At 34.8% G+C, this 20,917-nt stretch overlaps 1 protein-coding gene across 1 annotated transcript in view; it reads right to left on the bottom strand.

Annotated features, from left to right (window-relative positions):
• The window catches only part of pths (probable ATP-dependent RNA helicase DDX47), a 107,117-nt gene that overhangs the window by 41,206 nt on the left and 44,994 nt on the right, over positions 1 to 20,917 (bottom strand). Inside the window, exons 5-6 of the mRNA XM_090396151.1 lie at positions 10,782 to 10,852; positions 4,668 to 4,787 (exon numbers count right to left, since the gene is read on the bottom strand). Coding sequence (XP_090252277.1) covers positions 4,668 to 4,787; positions 10,782 to 10,852 — 191 coding nt within the window. The remainder of the gene's footprint in view (positions 1 to 4,667; positions 4,788 to 10,781; positions 10,853 to 20,917) is intronic.

Genomic DNA, 20,917 nt, shown 5'->3' with positions numbered 1-20,917 from the left:
TATTCTTTACTAAGCCATGCTTGTAATTTTTGAAATAATTTTTATGCAAATTAAGCATTTTAAACTATTTCAAAGTGTGAACAGTTAAACCATTTATATACATTCTCTCTATCCAAAAATAAATCCTTAAACATATATACTCATATGCCAATCCAAAACAGAAAGGGTTAATTATACAAGTTTCAATACTAAGTAAAGAAACATTTTGCAAACAACTTATCATACTTTAGTTGTTTTAAAATGCATAATGAATAAAAAAAATGGATGATTGTAACATTTTAGGCCCAAACAACAGTCACAATATTGTTTCACTAATAATAATAATTTCACTAATAAGAATGAAATCTGCTACTATATTATAAGAATTTCATTAATAATGTCTCATGGGAAACTATGAAATTAGCATCAATGAAAGAAATCTAAACATTTCTTTTCTGGATGACATTGTTCTGTTAGTAAAAAAAAATTAAAAATTAATAATTTGGTTCAGAAAATGCCAAATTATCTTCACAGAAAGCAGGGAGAGATAAGATTTAAAGATAAAATTTGTCTATCTAATTTTGCTTTATGACAAATTCAGATTAAACTGAACTAAAATTAGCAAGTAATCCTAATGAAATTGTGGACATCCATATTTATCATGAACAATGAGCTAGCTTTAAGGAAACATGAGATGAAATAAATAGAAGAATCATACCAGGAAACAAAACTTTTTAGCTGCATAAAGATTATCTGTTAGATTTACTTGTATGTTTTAAAAGAAATATATTCCAATGTTTACTCATGAAAGTGAAACATGGGCAACGACTACAAAAAATAAGTTGATAGGTTGCATGAGAATGAAAAAACATTGGAAAGAAGAATGTCCTTTTTTATTATGGAGAGCAGAAATAATAGATATTGTTGCATAAATATAATTATATGAAAAATATTCCTAAAAATAGAGAGATGAGTAGAGTAGAGGAAACTGAACTATTGTGAAGTATGTAAATGGATCGGCCATATTAACAGATAGTAGGCGGTCAAAATTAAGCAATGAGTGGATACCAAGAGAAGAGGAAGTAAAGGAAAGGTTGCTAAAGAATAAGATGAAGGAATAAATCTGTAAAGGTTTTATGAAAGAAGTAGACATTAGTTAAGGAAAGAAACAGCTAGAAATTTATAGGAGTTATATCTAGGAATGGATAGAAAGAGACTGAAAACCAATGAAATGATTAAATCCATAATGAAATAATTACCTACATTTTAAAATACTTGCTGATATCAATTAGGAGAGTACATCATGTGATCAGCCTCATGCCCACAGTCACTAAACAAGTGAATTGCCAGTAGTGAAGTGGAGCAGCTTACCTTAAAACTCGTTGTTACATGAACAGAATGTAATTTAAATATCCCGTTGAACTAGAACATATATGTACATGCTGTAAGAAGTGAATCTACAAAGAACAATCAAGGAGGGTTTGCACAATAAGTTTTGTTGCACCTATAAATTTAAAATTACATTTAAATCATTTAGAAATAAGAGAGTAGCATTGATACAAACACAGCATTAACTTGAAGTTTAAAATGCATAATGTAACAATGGCTTTTGGATGCTTGTTTGAACAAATACAATGGTGATGGTAATTCACACTATGACAGGTCAATTAATATGTCTAAATTGTATGTCAGAGTTGAAAACTAGGATTCCTGGAGGTGAAACTTAATCTTAGATGTAAAGAGAGGTGATTCTGTTAGAAGATGATCTTCAACTATACTATATAAAATAGCTATTTATGACATAAATTGTAATTGTTTTTCTTCAAGTGAAAAATGCTTTCTTTTCCTACAAGAGTACCATTATAAATTTCTCCAGTCATCATCTATTTTCCATACTTTCTGCATGACTTCAATATGCTGAAGTCAGGCAGAAATTTAATTGATAATATGTAAATTTAATTAATAGTCTACCTATCAATTAAATTTACTCATTCCATTTCTGAATATTCTCATTGAAAAACAACTTAATGACAGTTTTCAGTATACAGAAAGTATGTACTGGAAGGTACTTTGATTCTTATCATCCATCTCAGACGTCAGGCATTATCAAAATTCAAGTACATTGTACACACACCTTATGCTCCACAGATTCTCTGAAAAGTATCTGTCTTACTAAAGCTGCTTTCATCTCTAATTGGTTACAACTCCAACATCACCAGCAAAAAAATAACCAAGATCTTCAGGTGTTCTTCACCATAAGAAATTAAGTTTTCATTCATTATGTCCTGTAAACTTGCTATGGCAGTCAAGTCTCCTTCTGTTCAATTCTATTTTAACACAAATTAAAACAGTTTGCCAACTTTCCTCTCCAAATTTCTTAAATATTAAGTTTTATTCAAAATCTGATCATCCATTCACAAGTCAGTTCATGCTGAAATGAAGCTAGGTGCAAACCTGCATAAAAATGGAACAATACCAAAATAAAGATCATTATCAAATTCCTGACATGTACCCTCAAAGGGTGTACAGGATATTATGATAGTACTACATGAAGAACTTACATCTAACTTCCTATGTACAATTTTCCTCCAAATCAATCTGTTATCTGTCAAAACTCCAACATTATCAGATCTTATAGTTCTGTCTTCTAAGGCACTTTTTACTGAATCAATCCACCTATGTCTTGGTCTTCCTTTGGGTCTTTTTCCTGCCAACCTGGCAGAGAAAGAACACTTGTTTTTTGCTAATCTTTCCATTCTGTTTAATGACCATACCACCTGGAATTAGCTCTGCTAACACGTTCCTGGATGCTAACAATGTCAAGTTCTTTCCTAATATCCTTGTTTTTAATATGATATTGCCATTGATGCCATCTGCTGACGTCCTCAGGACTCTCATATCTGTTGTCTCTAGTCTTTGATGAAGTATTTCTAACCCGGGTCTCAGATCCATAAGTTAAAATTGGTTTCAACACTGTCTTGTATACAGCTAATTTAGTGTTCTGACTAATCTCAATCATTCCATATATATTTATTCAGTTGACTTCCTAGCATACTGGCTTTGTTGATTCTGCTGTCAATTTCCATATTTAATTTACTGTCTTCACTAAAAATTGTGCCTAAGTAGCTGAAATGTTTTACTTGTTCTATAAGTTTTCCATTCATGATGCAGTTGATATTTTCAATGTTTCTGCCTATTTTCATTGTCATCTTATTATTGCTGATTTTCATACCAAGTTTATTACAACAGTTATTCAACTTATTCAGCAAATCTTGAAGAGTGTACTAGATTTATTGAAAATTATAACATATGCATGAAGCAAAAAGTTGAGATTTAAATCTCCAATTTTGATATCAGGTTGAATACTGCTTTCCTTCATAATATGATCCATATAGATCACGAATAAATGAATAACAGAGGGGATAATGTACTTCCTTGTCTGACACCAGATTTAATATTAAACTATCTTCCTGTACTTCAATTCTAACTGCTGACTTACAACTCAAATAAAGACTAAGTATTGCTTGATATAATGCCCCATTACACCATATAACTATAGTTTTGAATAGCATTTCTCTTTGGCACCTTGTCATATGCCTTTTACAGGTCTACAAAACTTAAATAGAGATCTTTGTTATATCGCCACGATTTCTCAACTATTTGTTATTAAGTGAAAATCTGATCCTGAATCCATTTGGCCTGAATCCAGCTTGTTCTTCACCAAGCTTCCCTTCTACAATCCTTCTCTACCATTTCTCAAGTATACTTGCATAAATTCTCCCAAGAACACTCAGTAGGGAAATACCTCTGTAATGCTCACATTCAGTTTTATTTCCCTTTTTATATATATATATATATTGGGTACTAAGAGAGCTCTGGAATTCCAATCCTCTGGACTTGGTCCTTCTGAACTATGCAGTGCAGCCGCTGCAAGACTTTTATACCTCCATACTTGAGCATTTCTGGTTGACCAGCTGCCTTTCCACATTTCAGGCTTTTGATGTCTTTTTCTACTTCAAGTATGGATATGCATTCCTGACTGCATGCCTGGTCAGTGTTTTTTTTTTACCACTCTGCAGTCACCGATTGTTTCATTTAGCAATTTTTCGAAGTAATTACTCCATACATCAAGGATATCTTTTTCTCCAGTGTTCGTGTCACCATTTTCATCTCTAATTCCTTTTACGACACTCTTTCCTCCATTACTGAGCTTCAACAACCTCCAGAATATTTTGCCACCTTCTTGATATTTATTTTCTGTGTTCTTACCAAAGTCTTCCCATGACTTTTGTTTAGCTAGTTTTACAGTGTTTAGCTTTCTTGCATCTGTCTCTGTATTCTCTAGGAGCACAAGCTGACTTATTCCCAGGAACTTTCAATATGCTTTCTTCTTTGCCTTCACTGCCTCTTTCTTCCAGCGGACAAAATAAAGATTAAGAAAGAATTTTTAAAAACTGGCAAAGATCATTTTCTTGAATGCTTTTGAAAAAAGAGTAAGATAAAGCAAATAAAAATATAACAGTTAATTCTAAAAAAGTTATGATAAAGTATTTCATTTAACATAATTTATGTTTTTGAATACTGAATATGAAACATTTAAAAGCACAATATGAAAAATGGGGAAAGAGGGGGGGATATGAAATTTAAACTTGTATTAACTAGTCAAAATAAAATATTTCATTCATTACCTTTTTTGTCATGGTTGCAGAATATAAGTAAGTGTTTCTTTCCCTAGGAACAGCCTTAAGAATTTTGTCTACTTCCTGTTCGAAGTCCATATTTAATATCCTGTCTGCTTCATCCATTACCTTATGAACAAATTACAAAAACTAAATTTATCAACTATTAGCTATTCTATTTAAGTTGTCATTCATTTTTCTACAAAACTGAATATGGAATTCAAATAAAAAGTGTTACATACACACACATACTATACTGAAATAAGTATTGGGATACTTCATGTCTTAAAATGAAGGATAAGGGACATATATAATCCAGTAGTCTCACATGGCCTAAACCATGAAAGGTTTCAAAAATAATTCCTCCATTAGGATAGCTCCTCATCCAAATAATAACATGTCAGTGAAATAATAATAAAAAAAAGTAAAGTATACACTATTTTCAATTTGGTTGAATCAAAATAATCAGATACTCAATTTCAGTACTAGTGATTCTTGACTTATTCAATTTTCACAAATTAATTGCTCAGCTTAAGAAAATCATAATTTTTTGACTGCACACTATGATTGGTCATAAATGTCAATTCTGTCATCACTGATTCTTGTTCTTTATGCCAGTAATATATAGTACCGACAACTACAGTTGTTTCATCATAAAAACCTGTAAATGATGGTTATAAATAGCTCACATTTTCAAGTATCAAAAATTAGATTACTCTATGCATTTCATACACTTCAAACTTACAAAAGACTTCCATTATGTGTATAACATGAGAAACAACTTTGATCACACACCACTGTATACTAAATGAAGTAGGAACAAAAGACTAGATATATATTCAGGGCCACTCAACACTGTCGTGAAGGCATTGCATTACTTTCAGATCATTCCTCATACTATATACAAAGCAAGAGTTGAATGCACATCTCTCTACATTGTAGATGACATATGGAAAAATTATGGACTTCAAAAGAAGAAGTGTTATTACACAATGCCATATCAGTGGTCTATATGTGACATCAAAATCATCCAGAATCAACTGCAAGCAACATTATAACTAATAGAAATGCGATGTGTCATCAGAGCCAAGAAATGCACAGGACAGGACAGCACCAAGGAACCAAAGAATGCATAAAAAGATGGTAACAAAAATTCCAATAGCCTGAAATCCTGATTGTCCAGATTAGTAAGAGGATGCTATATAAAGATATGCATTGTATTAACACAAAAAGGCAGTTAAATGTAAAACATTCACCATTGTAATCATTAGAATAGACAACACTGGTGTAATAAACATTGAGGTCAGTCCAGAGTTCTGAAATGTGTGATAAATGAAGAGGACGGACTGAAAATGTGGAGTGGAGACATAAGGTTCTCCATTCAGGATGCAGAATCATCTGCATCCTGAATAGAGAACCTATTTTTGATATTCTGTCTATTTTTGTCGTCTTCTTATTGCTGATTTTCATACCAAATTTCACTGAATAATTGTAATAAAAATTATATTTATTCAATTTACTCAGGGAATCCAGCACAAATTGTACTGGATTGATTTAGAAGTATAACATTATCTACATAAAGTAAAGAGCTGAGATTAACATATCCAAGTTTGATATCAGATTTAATATTACTTTCCTTCATAATGTTATCCATATAGATGAATAACAGTAGAAATAATGTACATCCTTGACTCACATCTGATTTAGCATCAAACCACCTTCCTGTACCTCCTTCAATTCTAGCTGCTGACTTACAACTCAAATACAGACTGAGTATTGTCTGATATAATGTCCCATTTACACTGCATAATTGTAGCATTTTGAACAGCTTTTCTCTTGCCTGTTCCAGATCTATAACACTTAAATACATATCCATGTTATACTTCCATGATTTCCTGAACTATTTGTAATAAAGTGAAAATCCAATCTGACAACCTCTCTTTGGCTTGAATCCAGCTTCGTCTTCTCCGAGCTTCTCCCCCACAATTTTTCTTAATGATTTCTCAATAATACTTACATAAATCTTATCAGTAACACTCTATAGGGAAATTCCTCTATAAATTCTCATTGTTTTATTCCTCTTTTTAGGGATGGGCGCTATGAAAGCTGCACTTCAATCATCCAGAATTTGACCCTCAGACAAGGCCTTCTAAATTATACAAGTTTTACAGTAGCTACACTGCATCTCCATATTTGACTATTTCTGATCAAATATCTACACCAGTTGCCTTTCCACATTTCACATTTTCGATGACTTTTTCTACTTTACTGTCATTGCTTATTTCATTTAGCAATCTTTCAGAGTAATGACTCCAATTATTGATGACATCTTTATTTTCAGTTTTCATATCACCCCATTTCTGATTCCTCTTACAGTATTCTTTCCTCCAATTCTAAGCTTTTCTTTTTTAAAGTTGCCTCCAGAATAGTTTGTCACCTTCCTGATATTCATTTTCTATGTCCTTACCAATCTTCCCATGAATTTTGTTTAGTTCTGTTACATACTGCTTTGCATTCTTACACTTGTTCCTGTATTCTCTAAGAACATAAGTTGATTTATTTTCCAGGAACTTTATATATGCTTTCATCTTTTACTCCACTGCCTCTAACTTCCTCACGGAGTTCTGACTTTCCTATACTTGCAGACAACCTCACCACATGCTTCTGGCTGAACCAGTGTTTTCTTCAGAGTTTGCCATTGAATCTCCAAAGTCTGGTTCCTGTTTTGAAACTTTTTTTTCTTGAATGATGTGTGTATTTTAGTCTACAATTCATCTCTAAAAGCTGCTCAACTCTGATTCATTTTAAAACTTTCTTACGCAATCTTCTTTTCAATAAGATTCAATTTTAACCTGCTCCAAACTAAATGATGATCACTTCCATTTTAAATCCTCTGTATACTCTTAATCCTGAACCAGTAGAATAATACTGTTATCAATACTAACATAGTCAATGACACTTATTTCTTGCATCTTCTCTCCATATGAATTTGAGTACATTTTATGTTGGAACCTAGTGTTAGTAATAACTATATCCATGTCCTGAACAGAAATTCAGCAGGTACTTACATTATTATTAATATTGCAAAATATTATCAAAATATTTCTATATGTTCAGCAATTATATACTACTGTGCTATTTAGTTCTCCAACAAGGACCAGCCTTTCCTTTTTCATTGTGTTAGCTGCCTTCTTTAATTCTTTAAAAAATTCCTCCACTTCTTTATTAGAACCATAGGCACAGGTAAGCCTCATCGTCCAGTTACCCATTCTGATATTTGCCCACATCACTATTTGATATTATTTGCCATTCAAAAAGATTATCCTCTTATCAATGTTGATTATATAGCTACTCCTTTTCCCTGACTAAATATAACATCTTGTATTTGTTGCTTAAAAAGATCAACTGTTTTTGTCTTTGTTTTGGTAACGCCTATTATATCGAGATCAGGTATTCGTCCAATTCTTCTGTTAGTCCCATTTCTAGTGATGGTTCTCATGTTGATAGTGCCAATCATGAACTCTGCTGATGGCAAGTTGGGATTTGTCTTATTCCATATAAATTTTTTCAGCTGACTTCCTACTATATATCAGTTTGCTAATTGTGTTGGCTATTTCCATATTTAATTTGCCATCTTCACCAAAAATTGTGACTATAGCTAAAATACTTTACTTGTTCATAGGATCTCCATTCTGAATATAGTTGAAGGTTTCAAATTTTCTTGCATATTTATAAAGTGTCTTTTATTGCTGATTTTCATAGCAAATTTATTACAACAATTATTCATGTGAATTAAGGACTCCCGCAGATATTGGATTGTTTGGGAGTATATCATCATCTGCATAAAGTAAAAAGCTGAAATTAATTCTCAATTCTGATATCATGTTTAATGCTACTTTCCTTCATAATGTAATCCATATAGATGATTATTATCAGTGGAGATCACTTGCACCCTTGTCTCACACCTGATTTAGCATCAAACCTTCTTCCTGTACCTTCTTCAATTCTAACTGCTGATATACAAATCAAATATAGACTATGTACTGCCTCATTTTAAATCCCATTTACAGAAATATAGCTGTAGCATTTTGAAGTCTTTTGTCTTGGCAGCTGCCTATTCCAGATCTATAAAACTTTAATGCTGGTTATATTCTCATGATTTCTCAACAGTGAAAATACAGTGAAAATCTGATCCTAAAAACTTATTCAGACTGAATCCAGCATGTTTTTCTCAAGGCTTTCTTTCCCTCCCACAATTTTTCTAAATAATAATATATGTATTATATATTATAATACAGTGGTTGCCAAATTGGTCAATATCGACCCCCAGGGGTCGATATAACATTGTTAGAGGTCGATAGAAAAATATAAGACATCATTGTACGTGTAATATTTAATTCGCTTAATTTGGATTACCTCCATCCTGAATGATAATGCAATTAAGAGTGAATCGTAGGAACAGTGACATGAATAAGACCTGCAAGATGGAGCAAGGTCATGAAAATAGTTACGGAGGCCAATCAAGTAGGCCAAAATGATGTATTTACCAATAAATGGATGTCTGTGGTTCCTGCCCGGCCGGAGCAAGATGGCAACACGTGTGCGGTTGCTTATTTACTTATACTTAAACGTATTTGATCCCCGTCTCATTTTTGCCATCGACATACAAGTGAGCATTAATGTTGCTAAATTCATCAACATACATATTACAATTCAATCGTTATTCATTCACGAACTAAACTTCTCTATGTTGAAGAATTGAGAAGGGCTGGTAGTAATACCGGTGATATTAATACCAGTATATTAATATTACTAGTAATATCAGTGATATTACTAGTGATAGTAATAGTAGTAGTAATATAATAATATATACTATATTATACATACAATAAACACTGCAACTATAAAATAAACAATCTAAAAACTCACATAAGCATCTTTTTTGCTTGTCCTATTATAATTACGTAATAGTAAAATAGAGAGGGTCGATAAAACATCAAGAAACTCTTGAAGGGGTCGACGGTCAAAGAAGTTTGGAGACCCCTGTTATAATACATATAAGCTAAGTTGGCTAAGTCTCCCATACCATCCAACAATAAGTTGAAAGATATGGGATTGTATTATAAACTATTAACACGATAAGAGGATAATTAACTGACATATCAAAAAGTAGTGTACAGGGGTGCAAGTCAGCAAGAGTTAAGATTACTAGTAGTGTATATCACAAGAGATCAGTCCTTGGTCCACTGTCATTAAATCTTTACATTAATGACACATTGGGAAGGATGACTGGTTATAACTGTTGATGCAAAGATATTCTTGATTACCCTACAATGATGTAGGCAATCAGGAATGTGACTGACATGCAGCACTTCCAGAATGATTTCAATAGGTTGTAACAATGGCTGTCAATTCAAATGTTAGTAAATGTCAAGTTAAGCATTTTTGTGTAATGAGATATCCAATGGCCTATTATATTGGTAGGATTATGCTAGAAAAAAATCGATCATGCTACAGTTTTTGGAGTTTTGGCAGAAAGGAAATCAAAGTTCAAGGGGTTACATAGTATAGGCTGCAAATAGAACTCGTAGGATAATTTCAATGCTATAAAGTCATTTTGCCTCTTTACAAAGCTTTGATATGGTCTCCTGGTGATGCAGATGATGCAAAGGATGATGTTCAACATAATATCAAGACTCTGGAATGCAGATTATGAAGATAGATTGAGAATTTGTGGACTGTAGACACTGGCAAACAGAAGTAAAAGGAGTAATATGACAGAGGCCTACAAACTTCTGAACGAGTCATATGATATCAGCAGATGGAAGTTTTAATTGTATGGAGGGTGCAGGGATGGGTTGAGAGGGAATCCATGAAAGTTGAGAATGAAAATCTGTCCCCTCACCCTTCAAAAGGGTGAGGGGACAGATTTTCTCTCAGATCATGTAGCGTGAATGAATTCAAGAAAAGGTATGACAGCTGGTATGGGTGACAGGTATCCTTCCTTGATGCATCCTGATCTTCTGATAGTCTACTAATATCATTAATAACAACACACATTGTATATAATCTTCAAAAAATACATAAAGAAATATTTGATAAAAATAAAGATCTAAAACTTACCAAGTACTTTAATGATTTCAAGTTAAATCCCTTAGTATTCTCAAGATGATCTACCAATCTTCCAGGTGTTGCTAAAGATGAAGCAATATTAAATAGAATTAAATGATATACCATTTAATTTTTTTTTTTTTTTAAGTTAGAAAAGTGTTTACTGACTTAAAACAAGATATCTATATTATGATGATCAACACATTACCCATAAAGAAGCAATCATATCAAAAGTTCCTGGCAAAGTAAGTCACAATAGGTGCCTATAAATACAGAGAAAAATGCAAGAACTCAAAGTCATAGGAAGACTTCGGGAATATTAAAGACAAATATCACGAGAGCAGAAAAATGTTCTGGAGACTATTTTGAAAAGAAAAATAGTACTTGACAAGAAATCAGACATGATAAATGACATAATACAGGAAGAAGAAATTGTTGATGGGACATCACATAAAGCAAACCATTACAGACTAGTGAAAATTCATAATGTTATAGACAAAGTAATAAAAAATTAAAGGAATCATTCAGAATCTTGACAGGTATCATCTGCTGATTTTATGAAGTCGTGGGAGAAATGGATCAAGGTAATGGCTATGATGTGATTTATCTGAATTTTTAAGTAAGCCTCTGATAGCATTCACATAAGAATGTACTGATAATCACCTAGTATGATGGGTAAGAAATTGATAGCCAGTCAACAGGAGTATTCAGAAGAATCTTCAAAGAACTAGGTAGTGAGCATCATAAATTGTTTAAGGAAATTAACAACGTAAACTGGATAACTAAAAATAATTATTACCTTCTATGTTTTTTTGAAGTTAAATCGGCATCTTCAGGGATTAATACGCTGGTATTAAGCATGTGCACACAGGCACACTTTAGTAACAAAGATGGAACAGAGATGGAAAATTCCTATAATGACATTACCTATTGACTGGTTGGGTGTTCTTGACTGTTGGGCCGACTATCTGCCAATACAGGTTTCTTCATATGAGAGGCAGTTTGATACAACTACATTTGTTTATTTAGAGAGGCTTCTCACGAGGAAAAGCCTCTCTAAATTAATGCTTCAGTGGCTCCCCCCCCCACACACACACACACTGAATCCTGTGCCAGATATCCAGGGAATAGTCTGTTAATCCTGAGTGGCCATAGTGATGGAATCTGATGTAATCCTGGCATTCCGATATATAAATGTTGGCTGTCCTACCTGTTTGTCCACAATATAGAACATTTGTAGCTGCAGGGTACCCGGTACACTTCATGTAAATCCAGAGGTTGTAGTCTTTGGGGAGTGGGTAAGGGTTGCTAGCTTTTTGTGTGGTTTATAAATGGTCACAAGATGGTGCTTTAAGATCTTGGTCACATTTTCTGAGATGCCACAAATATAAGAGATGTAATGGATTTGATGTAATCTGATGTACAAATGAAAAATCAGGTATACCACAACTGGCTCAAATCAAGAACCCCATCCTCATTCGATGCCTATATTGAAGCCCGAAACAAATGCAAGAAAATTATCAATGCTTCCAAAACAGGAATTTGAATGGGCCAAAAGCAGGAAGCTTGCAGCCTGTCTAAACAGCAGCCGTGCCTTTTGGTCTATTGCCAAGGCAATTGGCCGTAACTTTTGCCCAACACTATTCCCACCTCTATCATACTCAGATGGCTCAATAGCAACATCACCCATAGAAAAAGCTAATCTCCTGGCATCACACTTTGCCTCCAATGCACACATAACTGACAATGGCAAATGCCCTCCAGTCATTCCAACTGCCCAACATACAATGCCCCCTGTATCCTTTTGCCAAAAAGGCATCACAAACCTGTTGTCTAAATTAGACACAAAAAAAAGTCTCCTGGCCCTGACGGCATTCCTCCAATTATCCTGCAGGTCTGTGCATCATAACCGACTCCTATCCTTAATATGTCACCTGTACACACTCTCTTACTTCACAGGTATATATATATTTTAAAAACATAGATTTAATGACTAAAAACTGAGATAACTTATAAAGATTTTAATAAGAATAATACGACTAGTTTCAGCTTATAACAGCCTTCCTCAGGTATTCTTAAAGGAAAAGAATAGTAATAAACATTGAAGTATCTAAAAAAACTGGAAATTACAGGTAAAAATTGCCACACATAATTGATACATAAAAAACGTATTTTTTCAAGTTGTTCTAACAGGCGTGCCATTGTTTATTGCAAGTGTGCGTGCAGGCTCATGTGAATGCCAATATTGAATAACTAGAGCATGGCTATCTGGGATGTTATAACTCAAATTGTTGTTTAAGTGGACAGGGTTCAGCAGGATTTCAATGTTTATTACTATTCTTTTCCTTTAAGAATACCTGAGGAAGGCTGTTATAAGCCGAAACTAGTCGTATTATTCTTATTAAAATCTTTATAAGTTATCTCAGTTTTTAGTCATTAAATCTATGTTTTTAAAATGTATCACAACAACCGAGTAAAAGCCGATTATCACACACACACACACATATATATCCCAAAACCTGGAAACTGGCCTATATTCAACCCATTCCTAAAAAAGGGCGACAAATCTAACTACAATTATCTCACTCACTTCAGTGTCCTATCTAAAGTAATGGAGAAAATCATCAACTCTCCACTCCTAATCTACCTTGAAGGTACCCAGCTATTAAGCGACCACCAGTACGGATTCCGTCAAAGCCGTTCAACAGGAGATCTACTCTCATGCATCACCCATCACTGGACAAATGCCATGGAGAAATTCTGTGAATCCCAAGTAGTTGCACTTGATATCTCCAAAGCCTTTGACTGAGTATGGCATAAAGGCTTAATAAGCAAACTCCCATCATTTGGACTGCCTCAGGACTTCTGCAGATGGATTGCCAGCTTCCTGTCTGGACGCACATTGTGTGTGATGGTAGATGGCTCCCTATCCTCTCACCATCCAACTAATGCTGGGGTCCCACAAGGTTCACTTCTCTCACCGACCCTCTTCCTTCTATACAGTCATACTCCGAAATTACATGGTAGGTAGGTAGGACCAACAAAAAGCACGCAAGTCGAATTCGCATAACTCGGGGTATAATTTTGCATGTAATTTATATATACAAACATACACAATATTAGTTAATTGGGACCAAAGGTTTACAAAAACACCTATATTTTTTAAGAAATATAATCATAATTTTTTTTTTTTTAATGTACGAAAAACTACAAAGTTATTTCTATGTCAATGGTTTCATAAAGTCTAATAGATTCATCTGCGGCATAATGTCTTTTTCTTGTCACGCAAAATTTCTTCATAGCAAGCTAATAATTTTTTTTATTCCTTACCTTGTGGCTACAATTCGTTCCTCATTAGAATCTATGTCCTCCAAAATCTGTAAACCTTTCTTTTATGATTGTTCTTGCGGTGGATTCCTGTAGATCGAACTTCTTCGCTAGCTCACAAATTTTCATTCCACCTTCAAAATCCTTAATAATGTTGAGTTTTGTTTTCAAAGTCAATGTTTTTCTTTTCTTGCTAGCTATAGAAGAATCGGACTTGCTTCCTTTGGAGGACATTATTTTTTATGTGATAAAATTTTTATCAAGAACATAACATTAAACAATCGCAAGGTTTGTAGACTATAAAAATTGAGTATGAATGGAGACCACGCGAAACACGTCAGTGCTTGTTCACAGCATGTGCGACACTGGCGAATGCGGCCAGCGCTGGAAAGATAAGACTAGTGGTGAGGCATGAAGCGGGACGGGAATACATACATATAAGAAACCGCGTAACTCCAGATTCGCGTAAGTCGGGGTATGACTGTATATCAATGACCTACCTGTCTGGATGCACATTACATTCCTCCCTTTCATTTGACAAACCCTACTCTACACAACTCACAGAACATCAACCACCACTGCCCTTAATTCCGACCTCCAAGCCATCTGCCAATGGGGCTCAGATAACCTCGTCAACTTCAACGCTAGTAAAACACAGTGCTGTCTTATTTCTCACAAAAAAGAACCATTTTTCCCCAGCATTGTTTTCGATAACACTCAAATTCTCAGACAAGATGAAATTTCTCTTCTCGGAATTACCTTGACATCAAGCCTCTCCTGGCATAAACACATCACAACCATTGCATCCTCAGCTTCCAAAAAAAACTAGGTTTTCTCTTTCGCTCAAGATGCTACTTCACCTCTAAACAGCTGTTAACACTATACAAGTCACAAATCCGCCCAGCTCTCGAATACTGCTCTCACATCTGGAGTGGGGCTCCAAAAAGCTCCCTCAAAATGCTTAACTCAATACAGGGGGCAATTAGACTAATAAATGACCCATCCCTCACCAACTCACTCCCCCCACTTTTGCATAGATGTTTGGTCTCTGCAATCTGTATATTCTATAAATATTACCATGGGAAATGTTCATCTAAAATAGCATCAATAATTCCCCCACCCTGTACTAAGCCCATTGGAATACGTACAGCTGCCGGCCAACATCCTTTCACGGTACACTTGAAACCCACAGAACAAGTTCTTTTCCTCCTCATTTATCCCTACTACTGCAGTACTGTGGAACAGTCTTCCCCTAGACGTATTTCCCAAGGAATACAACATACAGGCATTCAAATCAAACGTAAACAAGTTTCTCCTTTCACAACCCACCACCCATATACGGTACTAACGTACTACAGGTTGACCAGCCAACCTCCTATATATGGGCCCAACTTAAAAAATATAAAAAAATCTGTTTGGAAGGGGAAGAGCAGTGTGGGTATATGGTGTTAAAATTCTTTATATTTGGTGAGAGGCATAGCCACTGGTCAAAAAAAAGTGTTTTTATGTGGGTGAGTTTTATGTTGAGTGCAACATTATCTGAGCAAATTAGTTTTGCCTGGTGGACTAAGGTTTTTATAGTTTCAAATTGTTGGTGAAGAGAGTGTGTGATTGTTGATAGATTTATTTACCTGTGGGGAGAGGGGTCTGCAGACCGAAAGAGATCCATTTGGTTGTCTTGTGAATAAGGTGCCTAATAAGGTCAGACTGATGTTACTTTTTAGGAACAGGGTACCATAGGGTTCAGTGTTTGGATTCCTGTTTTTTAATATTAACAGTAAAATTTCTCTGATGATGTGAAGTTGGCTAAAGTATTCAATTAATCAGATGACCTAAATTCTTTATGAAATGATCTTGAAATATTGAATAGGCAGAAGGGGAAGTGGGATCCAAAATTAATGTGAATTGAATGTACAAATGCAGTATATCCAATTTGGTAAGATTGTAAAGGCATCAAAGATCATACAGCAGTACATATGGTAATTGGTTAATAGGACAATCACAAATATCCATGCCCTTTGGCAGGATTCGAACAACCTCTTGGCTGGAGAGTGGATATGCTACCCACTTGGCCAACCAGGTTGGCATATGAGTTGAATGGACAGGTTTCAGAAAAAGTTAATCAATACAGAGATTGAGTATGTTGGTTGAAGTGGTTTGGTTATAATGTGATGAATTATCCAACAAGAGATAGAGAGGAGATTCAATTGAAGTTTATAAGTTAAACTAAGGCATATATAAGTTAGATAATTGAAGTTTGCTGCATATGATCAAATGCAAAACTTTACCAGAATACAAAACAATAAATGAGTGAAGATGAGAGAACAAATACATGAAGTTCATTTTTTCCATTAGGACAGAAAATGTGAAATGGACTTCAAAAGGGTTACAGAAGTAGTGAATTTATGCAACTTGAAGATAAAATTAGAGTTTAAGTGATAGGTTAGAGGATAGGCTAATTAAATTGTATGTATAACAATTATTCAACTTGGCAGTGTTGAACACATTGATGTGTATATAAATATGTATTTGGGAGGGAGAGGATGAAACTGAATGAGATGAGAATTTGAGTGAACATACACAAATCGTTTTATGATTGATCAGTATATGGTTCATCTGTTTTTTTTTTTTTTTCCCTTTCTTTTTCTTTCCAGGACTGAGTAAATTTCAGATTGGCTGTGGCTTTCTCCTCACAAACATAAAATCTTCTTTATCCCCCCCCCCACAACCAGCCAGGACGTATATATATCCAGATAAATCTGGATACGATTCTGTAACTAGTGAATAACATGGATAAGAAGTGCAAGTTGGTCTCACTATTTCATCCACCTCAGCCAGTAGAGAGCTTAAACACATGTAGTAGTAATTATGTTTTCATCTAGATATAAATATTAATTTAACCAATTTGTGAAATTGCTGTCATTGCCACCCAGAGGAGCTTATGCCTCCTGATGGAAAAATGAACAAAGAAAAAAATGGAAGATGAGAATATTCTAAATGTCTGGAGTAAATTACTTCGAAAAATTATTAAATTAAATAAGCAGTAACAGAAAGAAGTGGTAGAAAACATGCAGAAGGAATGTACACCACGAATACATTAATACTGTTGATAGAAAAAGCCACCAGAAATCCAAAATGTAGAAAGGCAACTGAAAGAGATAGCCAGAAATGCTCAAATATGGAAGTATGAATTTTACATATGCTACAGTGCATAATCAAAGAGCCTGGTCAGACAGTTGAATCATGGGTGTATTTATCTTTAAAATAAAAAATCAAACTAAATGTAAGAATTACAGAAGAATTCCTCTATTAAGCGTGTTCCAAGTAAGATTCCTGCAAGCATGCTTGAGAATTAACTAAGAAAAAAATTATGAAAGAAAAACACTGGGAAGAACAACTTGGGTTCAAGTCAACTAGGGGTTGTCAGAACCAAACAGTTCAAACAATAATCTCACTAAACTAAGTTTACACTAACTGAACAGACTTGCATTTCTCAAACATTGTCGTGACTGGCATTATTCCTACCTGTGTTAAGATAAAACACAAATCTCCAAAAGCTCTCCATATCTACTGTCATATCATATGGGAACAAACAGATGCCACACAAGCCATGTTTGGCTAACACAATCATCCTGCAGCACTATTCAAGCACAATGGGATGAACTGTTCAACATCCTCAATGCCAAGTTCTGGATGATTTTCTCTAATATATTTCTCTAATCATCTAGCTAAGAAAATACAAAATCCTCATTTGCTTCCAGAACAAATTGTGATTAACCTGTCATCCTTTCAGCCAAAGAAAGTAGCTATCAATGCCCTTGGTCTCAGCTATAACTTCACCTTAGCTTCAGAACAAGTATCCAGTCTTCAAATCATGACAAAATAGTATGAGAATCTACAGTTACCCCCCCCCACACACACACAGACAGACAATGACAATTTCAGCTAGACATAGCTAACATTTTAAAATCAAAGAGGAATCTATCCTATGTGGAACTTTCTGCACTAAAAAAAGCTGTCAAAACCAGAATATCATCATTGTTAACACGTTCGCTGCCAACTACGAGTATACTCGTAGTTGGTAAACCAGCCACACAAGCCAGCTACGAGTATACTCGTATGACGCTTACCGCCGGCAACGAGATTACTGTACTGACCTTGAAGAAGTGAAATTGCTCGGCGTACAGGAACAGACTATGCTGAAGTAGTGTGGCAGCGAACGTGTTAAAGCAGATAAGGATAATGCCAGCAGTAGTACCTGATCACTCTGAATATGATCAAGAGATATTGATCTTACAGAGTTCTATCTACTTACCACTTCATTGCTGTGGACCCTAATCAAATTATTAGACAAAATCATATCATGGTCTCTTGAAACCATCCAAAAACTTAGCATCTCATAATCAATCCTAAGACTCCCCAGATTTAAGATTACCAAAAATACACAAACAGAACAGACTGTATTCTTTTCCCTACTTATGAGGCAGCTGAGCATTTAAATTAAAACTTTCTCCCACCTCCTTATAAGACCACACTTCCTTCTGCATTAAAAACTATGCACCTCAAATCTTGTCAGAGTTACTGACATTATGATCAGCTCTGATATAACCCTATTTACTATCTCTAAAAGAAAACTCAGAACTATTTCATATTTAGTTTAATCATGAACTCTGGCAGTTTTATGTAGCAGGTAAAATCTACAAGCAGATTGAAGGCACTGCTATAGGCCTCTCCAATCCACCAATCTTTTCATAGAACATTTTGAAAATACAAGACTAAAATTTGCCCTTCTCAAACTCACAATATAACTATGCTATATAGATAGCATATTCTCCATTTAGCCACATGACAGATACACTGGAAATATATCCATCATGTTCTTAGCACACCTCACAACTAACACCCAAATATCTGTTTCACCTTTGAAAAGGGAAACAGCAACTACCCAACAGTTTCTATCTTTTCTGTCTGCAGAAAACATATATTAATCTATCAAGCAACATGGCATTAACAAAATCTGAACCAGTTCAGAACCATTTGCTCTGAACCAGCTCAACTCTCCACAGAAATTACATTCAGGACACCTTTTTTTAGCTAGTGACTAATACCGTTCACAAAAATCAACAGAACTCCCTGGCATTCTCCCAAGCTAACCCTTCCCCTAAAAAAGGTCGAGATTCCTTAGCCATCCAGAGCATCTCTGCAAAATTTTCAGATGTTCTGAAAAGCTATAACATACAGACTCCCTCCCCTTCAAGCCATGCCAAACATTAGCTACCCTTATCTGCTTACCAAAAGATCCTCTTAATCATCTTAAACCCTCCTGGGGTCTAAAGCATCCTTTGCTTCTACAAACTCACTCTGGATAAACAGAAAGAACATATGGATATCATCTGGAGAAACAAACTATGAGCACTACAGCCTGGAGTAGCAGACCATGCCATGGATATAGATTGCTGGATCCAATGGAACAAAACCTCTTTTATACAGAAGCTGTAAATTAGAGACTTACTTCTAGAATCTGCCCTATGTTCACCAAATCTGAACAAATTCAGCTGCCTCACTTTACCAAAAAATCTGAGAGACCATCAACTTTAAAATTTCAGCAAGATTCCATCACTGCACCCATAGAAATCACTGGTTAGGATTGCAGGATCCTTTCATACTCAGTCTGTGTCTGCCTTCCTGCATGCACATGCTTAGCTGTATTTCTTTATGCCCATGATGACCAAGGCAAAATACTGGTGGAATAGTTTATTAGCTAAATAAATTTAGTTATCTCTAGACATGCATTTTCTCCACTAAACATCAACATAGAGTCTATCAAACTAGAAATGTAAGCAGGCCAAGATTAAATAATTTAAGGAGCTGTGCTCACAAGTTTGGCATCTAGTGTTTTGACTTCTCTGAGCTACACAGTATATTACAGTAACTGAAATAATAAAATACTAAATTTCAGTTTAGCATAGCAAAAAAAATAATAAATAAATAAAATGAGCATAGTGCTGAAACCAGTCACAATCATTTGGAATAACACCAGATTAATTCACAGAAATAGTTTTAAATAACAGTTAAAACGTGCAGAAGTATATTTGTGCTACCTCACTCAAGATCTGAATGAGGAAGTTAGCCATCCCAAAAATGGTTCTCCCTTTTAAATCTTTCCAGCTTTTAGCTGGAAAGATTTAAAGATTCAACTACTATGACATTCACATTATTTCTAACCTGCAGTACCTGTCCTGCAATGTTAATTTGTTGTACAAATTCTTCTTTATATAATTCAAACCTAGTTATCAGCATTTACATGAACAAATGACTTATTTTCAAAATACAGGGTGTTTCAAAAAGAATGTCCTAATTTGGACTGGCTACTTCCACAGTTGAATGAAGAATCTGAAGATTAAATTTTTCAGCAAGACAGAGCACCGCCACATTGGAACCTCCAAGTTCGTCAGTTTCTAAACGAAACATTGCCTCAGCATTGGATTGGATGCATGGGACCCCACAACTTGACAATACACTCTTGGCCTCCAAGATCTCCAGACATCACACCTTATGACTTCTTTTTATGGGGATACGTAAAAGACTGTGTTTAAGTTCCTCCATTATCCGTTGACTTGGATAAGCTCAGAACCAGAATCACGGCTGCAGTAAATTCTGTGACAGAAGATACTCTCAGACGCATTTGGGATGAATTCAACAATCGGCTTAATGTTTTCCGTGCAGCAGGTGGAGGGCACATTGAGCATTTGTAATAAGTGAAACTTTAGGCCTTAACTGTACCACATTTTCGTTATTAAATATTGAACAGGGAAGAAGTA

The sequence above is a fragment of the Typopeltis vanoorti genome, chromosome 7, assembly GCF_054136105.1.
Source record: "Typopeltis vanoorti isolate ZY-2024b chromosome 7, IOZ_Tvanoo_1.0, whole genome shotgun sequence".
Lineage (NCBI taxonomy): Eukaryota > Metazoa > Arthropoda > Arachnida > Uropygi > Thelyphonidae > Typopeltis > Typopeltis vanoorti.
Note: the sequence above shows the minus strand (reverse complement) of the source record. Positions and strands in the feature narration are given on the sequence as shown.